Here is a 12,928-nt window from a genome sequence, read left to right on the forward strand (position 1 = left end):
CTCCGGTGGGCTCCGCCAAAAGTGCTGCCGTGGCCCCTGCCACGCCCGCGGTGCGCCCATCCGCGGTCTCCTGTTGGCGGTACTGCTGCAGCAGTGCTGGCAGGCTGCTGGAGCGGGCTGCCTCTTAGGCTACTCACAAAAGACAGTAGACTAGCCGTGAGTCGCACTTTTATGTCTGTGCTGGTGCATGCTTGCCTCCCTTTTGTGCCCCTCTGCAGTGTAAGTTAGGAGGCCCCGTGGATTCATCAGGAGTGGCAGGCGCCTTCCCTGTGACATCCCGAGGCTCTCTGTCCTTCGGAAAAAATGGATCACCTCCTGTGTGCTGGCTGTAGCTCGGGACATGTAATAAAAGCAAGAAGATGAGCGCAGTCTGATGGAATGGACTGGTGTTGAAGGACAGGGTCGATGCTGCTGCATAGTGACACTTGGGAAGGGGGTGCAAATCTCCTTGGGATGAGTCAGCACATGGTAGCTGTGGTCTGCAGATTTCCTCGCTCATCCCAAGTAGAGCCTTTCCCATGGACTTCATCTTCCGGGCATTGCACACAGTTGTGTGTGCTCTGTGTGGGAGGGAGGTCCAACAAGTAGCCCTGCTTCATGTGGAAGCAATTCCAGATGACTTGCTTGTAAAGATATTTTTCACAATAGACATAGCCATTCCCTGTATACATCTTTCGACGTGTAGAAATGTATACAGCCTGAGTGGCAAAAGCAGCTCCCTTACTATTATGAGGCAGTTGTCCCCTAGCTGAGATGTTTCTGTGGCTGGCTGGGTAGTAGAATTCTCTTAATTGATTTCCAGAGCAGGTGCAGACATCTTTCATAGCCAGTGAGATTATCATCTTGTTGCTCTTCAGCTGCACTTACCAATAGTGGGATGAGATGGACGTGTGGATGAAAGTTTACAGGGGAGGGCAGTTCAGACTAGCATCTTCTGGCATTTAGAGTGGAATTCAGCTTCTCTGACTTGGACATCTAAAAATGGTAGGTTGGATTTAAATACCATCCCCCTAATGACAGGCATCTGAGATGCCTCAGGTGAGACTTCCAGCAGTGCCTACTTCCATCAGGGCCTAAAGGAGGAACAGTCAGGTGACTGGTTCCATTTCAGACACCTGCATTTTAGATGCCTAAGGGCAGATAAATTCTACTTCTGATGGCAGGAATTGTAAATTATTTGCTGATATTGAAGGTAATGCTAGAGCACCTCCTAAATGCTTGTATAATGTGCAGGACTATAAATTATAAAGTGTGGGGAAGGCTCAAGAGATGTGAGGGTGTGCACACAGGCTCAGGCATATATATGGTGCACATATAGTCATAGAACTAGAATTGTGCTACTTAACAGAGCCGACCCAAACTCTGCAAGTGTTAAGGACTCTTGAGATCAGCATGGGTGATGGAACACCTCAGAGGGGATGGGGTCTGGGCAATCGGCCGTGGGAAGCCAAGAGAAGTGTGCAGAGGTGCTGGCCAGAGAGGGGGCAAATAACAGTAGACAGCTGGCCCCCGCCTTCATTCGTCTTGGAGTCCAGTGTGATGGGTTGGGTTAATGGCAATGCTGTCAGAGTGCTGAAAACAATTGTGCCGTAGGGATTGGTAGCAGCTAACTGCCTAAGGAACGGAGTGCGCACTAGTATATAGCTAGGACCTGTGCATCCAACCCATCCATCCTGCTGCGGTTGTCTTTCTAGCTTGCGGAAGTCATCCCTGCATGTCCCAGTCGCTTGTTTGCAGCATTCATAATAGCTGAGGTATTGCTGATGGTGATAGGCAAGTTGCTGGGAGACGTTTTCCAATTGGCTTGATCTGTGTGGTGGCCATTTGTATATGACTACTGTGGTGAAGGGTTTCCACATCTTCAGCTGCCAGACAAGTGGTTCACATTGGCAGGTTCACTGACGTTCATTGGTCAGACTCCCCAGAAGCACCTCAGGCTGTCATTCAGGAGACACCTCTGGTGCTTTAGGCCTTACTAGAAGAAAAAAATGGAATATGACATCTTTATTTCCTTTCTCCCTGCATTATGGGATCACCATTCCCCTTTCATACCACTGCCCCCTACTCTCATGTGGATGGCTGTCATTACTGCATATCTCCAGAATGCAGGGAGCAGCATCCTATGAGATCTAGACTAATGGTGCTCCACAAATTGCCTGTAGGACGCACCTACTAGCCCCGTATTCCCATTGAAGTCTTATGCACAGTTAAATTGCTCTTTCTTCTTGTTCGCAGTGCGTAAGCAAGAAATCATTAAGATAACAGAGCAGCTGATAGAAGCCATCAACAATGGAGACTTTGAGGCATATACGTAAGTACAGATAGCTTCTGACAGGTTCTTTATCAGTTTGTGTGCAAGCAGTGTTCTGGCTCCTGGGTATGAGGAGTTGTCATGCAGTCAGAGATGGTAAAAAGTTTTATGCTTTTTAGCCTCCATCAATTAGGGGTAGGGCTATGGTAGAGCTGTCTAAATGAACATCAAGTAAAAGTCAGATCTCAGACAGCAACAGGAGCAACAAAAGGAAAATGTCCTGGCTTTGTAAGAAAAGCAGCGGGGAGGGCAGTGTGATGGGCAGAAAGAGAATAAAAGAAAAGCCAGAAACCTACAGGCTTGTTTTATGTGAAATGCCAACTAGCGCCAACTCCATGCTGTTGCAGTAGGACTGAGTCCTCCAGGAACTTAGTCCTTGGAGTAGGGAAATAGTTAGGTGGACACAGGGTGTGAGTCAAATGCTGTACCAGCGCTTCATTGTGTAAATAGCCCTTGGGCTCAAATGCAGATTGTAAGCCTGTGGTGCCTTTCTTTGCAGAAAAATCTGTGATCCTGGCTTGACCTCATTTGAACCTGAAGCACTGGGGAACTTGGTTGAAGGAATGGATTTCCATAAGTTTTACTTTGAGAACTGTGAGTGGGTAGATCTGGTAACACCAACAGCTTTCTCTCTAATCTTCCTTTATGCCACATTTTGGGGGGAGAATTGCCCTTGTTTTGACTGGCTGTCAGAACCAGCAAGAACTTGATTGTGCATGGGTTATGACGCATTCATAAGAGCCAGCATGCTTTCTCTCAAAAGCCTTTCTCAGCAACAATTTCAATTCTAACCCCCAGATCCCTTCACTGTAGGCATACAGTTTGCCTGGTGCAAATATTTTGTAAGCATGGACTGCAGGAGCTTTAAAAGTTTGAGGCACCGGATTTCCTACTGATATGGAAATGGAAAAAATGAGCATATTTTGATGGAAACAACATGTATGTTTGGGGTAGACATACTGAATGGTCAGACATAAAGATAGTCATGGACAAATCAGTCATGCCTTCACTTTGAGTTTTCCCTGGACGGTTTCAGATCTCTAACACCAATGAACCCATTACGTGGATACAAAGGTCACCTTGTCAGCCTGGGGCAGGAAAAAGAGTTGGGAGAAATGCTATCATTTATACTAGTGGATTTGCCTCCCTTCCTGGATGTCTCCACAGGATGAGATAGTTGAAATTTAAATCCTGAGCTGTTAAATTTGTTTTATTTTGGGGGTTAGGTCAAGGTCCTTAGTATAGGCAATTCCTAGTGCTCTAAGTATGCAGAGACTTTGTCTCTCTCAAAAGCCTGTTTTGGAGTGATTTTTACACTTCTCTGAGGCTTGTTCATATTTAATGCAGACCTAGCTTAAAGGTCTCCTGATTATCCACTGCTTTGCAACAATATTCTGTAATTAAAACATCTTTTCCTATAACTGAAGAAACAGCAGCACTGATGTTGAAAAAGTGGCGAGTATGCTTTGCAGAAGAAGTGGGAGCAAAAGGGCCAGGGGATTCTAGGCAATAATAAGTGCGCAGTTCCTAAGGAGAAGAACAGGTGATAGGGGAAGGAATTGCTTGGACTTTGCCTGGAAAATTGCAGGAGCAATTTTTATTGTATCCCAGAATCCAGTGGAAGGTGAGTAGAATACAAAAGAGGTTGGAGGATGCGGGAGCTGTTCGTTCTTAGTAGTAACATGAAGCTGATGGTTTTGCATGTTCTGCCAGTACTGTCGAAGAACAGCAAGCCAATACACACCACCATCCTGAACCCCCATGTCCATGTCATTGGTGAAGATGCTGCCTGCATCGCGTACATCCGTCTGACACAGTACATCGATGGCCAAGGCCGGCCCCGCACCACGCAGTCTGAAGAGACCCGTGTCTGGCACCGCCGAGATGGCAAGTGGCTGAATGTCCACTACCACTGCTCTGGAGCTCCTGCTGCACCTCTCCAGTGAAGATCAAATACGGGTATGGACTATCAGGGAAGGAGTATATCATACACAGCTAAGGCTGCTCTATGTAGGAATTCAGTATTCAAGGCTGTGTAGCTGGCTGGGAGAGAACCATTTTTAGTTGTCTGTAGGCTAAAAACTTCTGCTGGTCAGTTGGTGTTCCTTTCTCTAAGCCCTGTCTTCTGGACTCAGCAGGATTATCTGCCATTCCTGGCAAGCTGGAGTCATGTGCCAGACGGTTGTTCCTGAGCATAGCTACCCTTGTAGCAGCAGTGCTTCCTCCCAGGTACTCGGCTCTCTGTGCTCGGACAGAGTGCTAATCCAGAGCAGAGAGGAAAAGTATCTCATGCTGTGCACAGGTTTGCTGTTTCCCTGCTGTCAGGGATCTCCCTTTACATGCTGGTGATTTCAGAGAAGTTTTTTGATGAGAATGTCATATTCTAGAGAGGATATTGTAAAATCTATGCAGAACAAATTCTTGCCCTTTAGGGTAAAGATTTATTCATACAAATTTTACTGCCAATTTTCTGATTAGCAGAAGCTATTTAGTGTACAATGTTGAGAAAACTCAGAGGAAAAAAAATTTAAACAAATAATAATATCAGAGGATTTAAAATATCTCCCAATGAGCTTGCCACAATTCAGCAGTGGAGGAAACTTTGGTTATAAAATTTGACATGAAGAAACGATTGTTGCTTGCTCCTGAAGGACGGCAGATCCATTTACTTCTGCAGCGTTAAAGCATTCTTGTTTATTGCCTTACTGGTTTCTTTTAGTCAGAAGTACAAAGTCTGTCTGCCTCCTTTTCGTTTTATGCTGAAGTATATGTCACATTCATTTTAAAGATCTAAGGTTCCTAATCTTAGGACCTTTTTACTAAAGATTTTCTCTTTAAGAGCAAACACAAAAAACATCTGCACCTGGGAGACAAGCTTTTTTTAATGTGGTCATCTGAGGATGAACCACTCAAGTATAGTTACTACTTGAGTATTGTGTGCTACTTGGGACTAAGCCAAGAGTGGTTTTTATTCCTAGGTGTTGTGAGGGATTCAACCCTACTGAAGGCAATGGAAAGGAATGTGAACTATCACAAGCAAACTGCAGAGGTCACAGATGGAATTTGAAAAGCAAAAGCCAGTTCGGGGCACCAGAAGCAGGGAAGCTTTCAAGAGAGCTGGACAATCAGATGAATTTCCAGGGAGTAAGGCAGTGAGAAGGACAAAGCCTTTGCAGGGAAACAAAAAATAACTTAATTGCATCAGTTTTAATCACAGCGATGTTGAGGGAGATTTCTGTCCTGGATTTAGTCCAAAAAAGATGCAGAAGAAATTATTAAATTAAAGATTGGTATAGCTCAGAGGCTATGCCTAGGAGTTCTGAGGAAGCTTAGGAACGGAGAGTCTTAGCTGCTACAGAAGAGGTATGTTTCCTTGACTTGGCTGCTGAAATGTTGCACCTCCTCCAAAAGTATGTGCTGGAGGGTTTCTGAAAACTGCAGAGCAGAAGCCATTTCCAAACCACAAAATGTTGGTTAAAACAATATTTTAAAAAAAACCTATAAACTAAATTGAAGTTGAAATATTTGCATGCATTTCTGGGTTCTGAAGGAGGTGTAATCATGTGCAATTATGAGTGGGGTCAGTGTGACCAGCCCCCATCTGAACACACTGAATCATTTTGGAGCAGCATTGGCCCATGTGCAGTGAAAAGTAAGGATGAAGAAGGAATGAGGTGAATAAGAATGCTTAAATAGAAATCAGTGGTTTGTTCTCACCTGGAAGGCAGAGTTCAGTTTTGAGTAAGTCATCTTAAAAGGAAACTGCAACCCTAAAAGAAGTTTGAGGTTAATCACAGGATTTCCGTGTGAGGAGAGAGTAGGAACCAAGAAGGAGGAAAACCAATAAGAGAGTTTGCGACAAGATTTGCAAACTAAGAAATAGTAGAAAGAAGATTTGGGCTACATTTTCATGCTAAACAAACATGAAAAAAAAACAAACTTAAAACTGATCCAAACAAATTCAGTAATTTCACACAAGGAGATTAGCCAGGAAGAGCCTTTGCTAAAAGCAGTCACTAGGGCTACAACTTTGCAAAACTGCAGAAAAGCTCATACAGTTGTTTAAATATTAAGAACATTCAGAGACAAAATTACTGAAGACTTTAAAAAAAAAAAAACAAACTTCAGTTCAAGGCAAAAGCTAATGGCAAGTGAGGCAGAAACTGTTCCTTAGGACCAGAGCCTTTGATTGCCCCTGGGGAAACTTCTTCAACTTCTGGGACATGTCACTCTTAGTGGGCCCAGGTCTGCTCCAATCAAGCAAGCAATTCATTTTAGTAAGTCGTTCGTTTTCATTGGCACACTCAGCCACCTGGAAGGGAAAGTGTGTGCCTCTTGTCTTCGGGGCTCTCCTCATGAGCCCCAGCCTGTGTTGCATTAGGAAGGGTTTCTGCCTGCACCAAATAATTAGCCTGTAGAAAATGTGTTTTATTAAATATGTACAGCTAATGTTTGGCTTTATTTCCTTCCATCTTCCATCCTGTTCTCTCCTCTCCTTTGTGGGTGGACACTACCTCTTCCTGACTGCAGCAACTTGTGGAGATACTCAGCTGGAGGGCAATATCTTCTTAGCAAGCAGCTCTGGAGTGCCTGAGTGACAGCAACGGTCATGTCTGTTTTGACGTTAAAAAAAAAAATACAAATTACAAACAGGCAGCAGCCAAATGCACGAAACCCTGCATGCATCTGATGCTCCGGGCGCTGCCTTTCTGTTGTTTTCCATGGATCCATCGTGTCTGTTTCTGCTGTACGAAGGTGTTTTTAAATCTAAAAAAAAAAAAAAGACATGTTGTTTGTATAAAATAATAAAAAACAGGAGTAATGCTAAATAAATGACAGATTATCCAACATGCCCCCTCCCCCAGGGCTAAGAAAATGGCAGCAGCTGGAACATCTTTCAGAAATGAAGTGAGGGGGAAAGCAAAAGTGAAGGAGAGAGAAAGAGAGAGGGAGAGCAAAAAAGGAGGCGGCTTGAGCAGCGGATAGCTGAACTGTGCTCCGCAAAGCCAAGGTGGAAGCTAACATCACACTCAGGCTGTGCTGCGACTTCAATCAGTGAGAGGTGGCGAGGAGACCCCAGAGGAGCCAGTGTGAAGACTGGGGTCCAAGAGAGAGGAGGCGCTTCTCTTCCTGTTGCCTGGCAGACTGACTTCAGCCTGAGTTTCTTCTTTGATTTCTGCACAGCAAGAACGCTATGGAAAGCTGGTTGCTTGGCTGCTGGATCCCAAAACAGACTTTTTTTTTTTTTTAAAGAAAAAAAAAAACCAAAATGGGATGTTGATTTAAAACTAAAGGTGGAAGTAGGGATTAAAAAAAATGGGTTTAAGTGAATATAACTTAAATAGAAGCTTGCTCTTCAGAGATACTGGTTTTAGAAACAGCCACTACCTGGCCAAACATGGAGGTTTGAAGCCAGATTATTTAATTTAACAAAACAAAACAAGCATTGCATTAAGAGCAGAGATTTTTAGAGGAAGAGGGTACATGTATGGGATTTTCTTTTTTTTTTTTTTTTTTTTTTTTTTTTTTTCCTTTCTAGTAGCATAGCTGGGATCCACAGTGCTGCAGAACACATGCTCCTTAGGAAGCAGACAAAAAATGTAGTGTTATGTTCTTCATGAAGACTTGCACATACACTCCTATATGAGGCATAAATAGCGTGTGTTTTTTATACTGAAATATAGGCACCCATAGAATTAAAGGGGTTACCTGGCCTCCTGTTTGATTTGTTTGGTCTCCAAGTAAAATAGCAGTGGGAGCCAGCAGCCCCAGCCAGGTGCTTCTCCCCACCACTAACCCATCTGATGTTTGTAAGTGTCATGTTTCCTAGTGTTTATTTGGGTAATTTTTCTATTTTTTACAGTGATGTTGTAACACAGAAAACCATCAGATCAGAACCTCAAAAACCGTAGCTGAAGGACTCCAGGCCACCTCCCTGTGTTGCCTCTGGGTGTTAGAGGATACCTCATGAAGGAGAGGGGAAAAGGAATTGGCACACGTGATCTGATGTTTGTCCTTTGGGCCAATTCATCTTCCTTTCTTTTCTTTGCCGCAAAAGGGAGTCCATGTCCTTTATTCATTGGGTGGGGAACGTGGAAGTGTTTTGTTGACCTTACCAAGGAGGGAGCCTAGCCCCAAGAAAATGGCCTTTCTGGCAGACCCGATAGGATTTGTCTTGACCAAGGCATCACTTGCAGAAATTAGGATGGGCTTTTATCTGAATTTCCGTCTACCCCTAATCATTTTTCGGATCTTTCGAGGGAGTTAAAGTGACTGCATTGACAGCATACTAAGTGTGAGGCAACCTTTTTACAGACCATGGAAGAGAAGAAAGCCAATTTGGAATTTTAATCCTTATTTAACAGAATGCAGAAAATAAAAGCTGTTGCGCAAAGTGGAGCTGTCGCTTCGCAACAGATAGCTCTCTGCTCCCTCTGTTAGAGAGGTGCTATCCCACACTAGGATTAGATCAGCTAACCCCTGAGGAAGGAAAAGACCATCCACACTTCCTAGGTTTGTCTGAGCAAATACCCTTTTCTTCCTCCGTCCACCACCCCAGGGAGGAGAGTGGGGATTGAACCCACAGGGGGGCAAACACTAGATTTTATTATTTTGAAACATTTTTAAGACAGCACTAAGCCAGTGAGTGAAGTGGAAAAGTGAAAAGACTTGGTATTTTATTCAGATTTTTTTTTTAAAGCCACAAAGAGAGAGCAAACAGGAGATTACAATTATGCCATTTCAAAAAGATAAATACAAAACATTATGCATGCCTTCTTTAGGTCTGATCTTCCTTGTCTCTTTACCTGATGATTATTAATAATTAAAAAGAAAACCCTCTGTATTAAGTATCTGCATCTTTCAGAGAAAACTTTTAAAAGAACAGAACTATTGGGTTTTTTTGGTTTTGCACAGTCTTGGAGACAAACTCTTTTTTGGTTTTTTTTGTTTGTTTTGTTTCCTTTTAAGTTAATGAGAACCTTAGCTTGGTATGGCCATTATCAAACACAGCTGTACACCTTTAGCATTCTTAATGTTCTCTTATGGGGCTAATATAAGCATCTATATAATATATATTATAAATATCACATTTTAAACAGGAAATGGAAGGCATTTGATGCAGAATTTTTGCATGATATAGAAATAATTAAAGTTAGCTAGTGTTTGTTTGTTTGGTCTGAATGTTGGTAGAACCTTCATAGCTTTGTTACAATGAAACCTTGAACTGAAGATATTTAATAAAATAACATTTAAACAGTGCAAAGTTTTGAGTGTCATGTTTTTCTCTTAAACGAATGTGGGACAATGTGGAGTTGGCACTTCTGGGATAAGAATCAATCTGCAAAGCTTGATTGTGTCAGTAAATCATGTGATTTAAAAATACCATGTTTAAAAAGGGAAAAGGTAAGTGGTACCATACCTGAACTGAAAAAATATTAGCATTAATAAAAACAAAGGGACAACAGAACCTGTTAAAATGAACTTTATGGCATTTCCCTGTCAGACTATGGGATAATAGGGAAATGTTGCTTCTGTGCCCGATAGCCTAACCCTTGGTGAGCCTAGGCTGTTACTTCCTTTCTCGGGCTTTGTTGTCCTCACCAGTCCTTCAGACTCTGTGAGAGAAGCTGTCTGGCCGTCAGGTTTGCCTGATGTAAACGTGCTGAACTCAAGTTGGGTGGCAGCTGTGTGAGCTATGGTATTTTGTGTCCTAAATGGGATGCTCCTGCAGAGGCACAGAGCAACCACTCACCTGTACAAATTTGCCTCGTCTAGCGGCATAAGCATGATTTCCTAACAGAAGTCAGAAGTTAGTTGGATTTAGCCTGTTTCGTTTCTATACTGTCTCTTGTTATTAGCATTTCATTTATGCTCCCTTGGGTAGGCTTTGTTCCACTCAGGCCTTCGCTGCTTTGGCATGTTTCTTGTATTTCCCACCTTGTACTGTTCACGCTGCTCTCTTAAGGGCAGGCGCCCAGCGGTGAGCCTGCGGTGTGCTGCTCTTGCCTTCTGCCGAGACCCCTTCCCAGCCGGGCCGGGGAGCCCAGCTGTCGGGGAGACAGGGATGCTTGTGTGCTTTTCTGCATCTCCTGCGGCCGGTGGCCCTGTGGCAGCTGAGCGTGTGTCAGGTCTGGCACAGTTACTGCTGTGATTGCACGGGGGATGCACATCTTGTTTGGGTAGTGGCTGCAGCTAGGCCTGAGGGGCTGGCTAGTGTTTGTGCCCCCAGGCTGGCAGGCTTGGCTGGCCCGCTCCTCCCCTCAGCTCTTCTCAGGTGCATCTGGGAAGCACTGCAGATGGGAGGGGGTGGCTTTGCCTTATCACCGAGAGAGAGTTCAGCGTGCTTAATCCCCTTTAACTGCAGCAATTACCTAGTAAATAGGTGTCAGTTGCTGCTGCTTAAAGAGATGATTGCTTTTGCTGCCTGATGAAACAGGAGGAAAATTGTCCTTAGTGTTTAAAGGGAGAAGGTAAGAGTTTTACAGCCCACTTCACTGGGACTGCAGACAATCTGTTCGTAGCCAGGAGAGAGAGTTCCTGCTATTACAGTAGCCAAGAGAGGTTCTGCTATCATTTCTGACATCCAAGACAGCATTATACCTCACCAGGTAAGGTCTCTCTTGAAGCAGTTAATCAGATCTTAATATCTTTGAAGAAATGTTGCAGCATGATCCAATATGCACTAGGAAGACACTCATAAAGTTAGCGATGATTTCCCCTGTTCTAAGTAGCTCGTTTAACCAGGACAAGAGTCATTTAAATGCTTACTGAAAGCACAATAGTCAGACTAATGCTTGTGTCAAGAATATTTATGTAGTGTATATATGGGGCTTTTCAGAGGGTTCCTGTGTATGTGTGTGATTTAAGTACATTTGAAAAAGGTGATGGCGTTCCATTTAAGCCATATTGTATGTGTTTTTACCACTTGCAAGTGCTCTATTAGTCAGTCTTTGGCAGGGGCACTGAAAAAATGTACCAATGGGATAGAATCTGCTCCGGAAAGGGTTCCCGTCTTAGGTTTTCTTTTGTTTTAGCTGACAGCAGGGATTGGGAATGGTACTTATCTGCAATGTGATAGCTCCAGTATTGAGCTATCAAGCAGAGATATTTTCAGAAACCTACTTTCTAGCACGCCATGTCTGGTTAAAATCTGCTCATTGTATTGGATGGTGTTTTGCCATATTCCTACCTAAGAGAAGTGTCTGAGCATCATTTTCTGTGTTCTCTCCCAATATATGCACATGTATGGTTGTACACGTAGGTTGATTACTTTGTGGGCCACCTATGATGGATGGTAGCTTTTATTTGTGCCCATCGGATTTCCCTTTAAGCTAGGATTGGTCTGCTCTCACTTGCTGGGCTAGCAGCACAAAGTCTGGTAGGATGCTTTTATGCCGTAGTATGTATGAGAGGTGGGGAGAAGCATGAGCAGAATTAGGCCTCAAGTGTCGATATCCTTTCCGTTTTATTACAAAAACTGTTACCTTTTATTTACGTGTAACTGATAACGTAGACAAATGGACAGAGCGTTTGACTAGCAATCAGGAGATTTGCGATCTGTTTCTGGTTTTGCTATGGCTCTGTGGGGTGACTGCAGACAAGCCGCTCGTGCTCTGTGCTTCAGCTTTCCGTTTGTCCATGCAGATAATGAGACTGACCTCTCTAGAAGCTGCTGGAAAAGACTGATGAACAGTGAGGCAGAGCAGCTGGGTGGTATTGCTGCTACCCACCACAGATGGCTTTTTTTTTTTTCCCTGAGAATTTGAAAGGTTTGGGACTGCAGACTAATGTACCTGGAATGCTTGTTTATTTGCGTTTGGTATAAATCTATTTTAGAGTTGGGAAAGGTGGTCCTTGGGGGCACTTAAACTGGCTTGAGTGCAGGGTTATGAATTTTTCCCTTGAGATCCTCAGTGCCTGAGAACTCCTCACCTGCAGGAATGCCCTGCCTGCCAGTAAGGAATAGGAATTTACTGATCAGTGTGTAGTATTATGAAGAATTTTAAGCAAGCAACTTCTTCTATACTTAACAGGTATTAGAAAACAAAAATGCATATGCTTGTGGTTTTTAAGACAACCTGGCCACAGTGAAAGGATGCAAATAATTAAGTCGGTAAAATCTCAGTCTGAAAGTTCCTTATGCAGCAGTGGGGCCCTCTAAAGCACCAGTGGATGGGGGGAAAGGTTGTTGTCCCTAATCTGTGACAATTTACATAATTTTACTGTAATTATCCATGAATGGATGGGCAGGATGACATTTATTCACAGAAAAACTTTTTGTTAATGCATCCTATGACTGCATATTGGCAGAGTTGGGATTTGGCCCGTTCTTGTTGGGATGAAAGACTGTTTCGTCATGATTTATTTCTCCTTTACGTTTCTGTGGAAGAGTGTAGTGTTCGTACCAACAGAGGACAGCCTGCAAAAATGGCATCAGGGCTGTGCTTCAGAGGCCGTGTTTACATTGGAACATGCTATAGGCTATATCAGTAGGTATAGCAGTGCTACTGCTGCATGGTTGTTCCTGTTGCAGAAAGCAATTATTTATTTGTTTGTTACTATATGTTTAGAAGTTCAAAATAAACTGAAAAAAGTACTTATACAAGAAGGACATGT

At 43.5% G+C, this 12,928-nt stretch overlaps 2 protein-coding genes across 19 annotated transcripts in view; both read left to right on the forward strand.

The window, feature by feature from the left end:
• CAMK2G (calcium/calmodulin dependent protein kinase II gamma) overlaps nt 1–9,575 on the forward strand; it is a 123,622-nt gene extending 114,047 nt beyond the window's left edge. For 14 of the 15 annotated variants that reach the window (XM_087766493.1, XM_087766481.1, XM_087766483.1 and 11 more), the window contains 4 exons: nt 2,236–2,311; nt 2,811–2,905; nt 4,025–4,270; nt 6,842–9,575. In XM_087766493.1, the coding sequence (XP_087622619.1) occupies nt 2,236–2,311; nt 2,811–2,905; nt 4,025–4,257 (404 nt within the window). In that variant the 3' untranslated portion in view covers nt 4,258–4,270; nt 6,842–9,575. Of the gene's footprint in view, nt 1–2,235; nt 2,312–2,810; nt 2,906–3,738; nt 3,936–4,024; nt 4,271–6,841 lie in introns of those variants that run through there. The other variant, XR_015706588.1, reaches the window with a different exon arrangement.
• Nucleotides 9,576–10,796: 1,221 nt separating this feature from the next.
• The window catches only part of NDST2 (N-deacetylase and N-sulfotransferase 2), a 149,092-nt gene continuing 146,960 nt past the window's right edge, over nt 10,797–12,928 (forward strand). For 2 of the 4 annotated variants that reach the window (XM_087767186.1, XM_087767192.1), the window contains exon 1: nt 10,797–10,920. The gene's annotated coding sequence lies outside the window, so the exon portion shown is untranslated. The remainder of the gene's footprint in view (nt 10,921–12,928) is intronic. The other 2 variants (XM_087767190.1, XM_087767187.1) reach the window with 2 other exon arrangements.

The sequence above is a fragment of the Nipponia nippon genome, unplaced genomic scaffold, assembly GCF_047370975.1.
Source record: "Nipponia nippon isolate SJK-2023a ecotype South Korea unplaced genomic scaffold, ASM4737097v1 scaffold_3, whole genome shotgun sequence".
Taxonomy (NCBI): Eukaryota; Metazoa; Chordata; class Aves; order Pelecaniformes; family Threskiornithidae; genus Nipponia; species Nipponia nippon.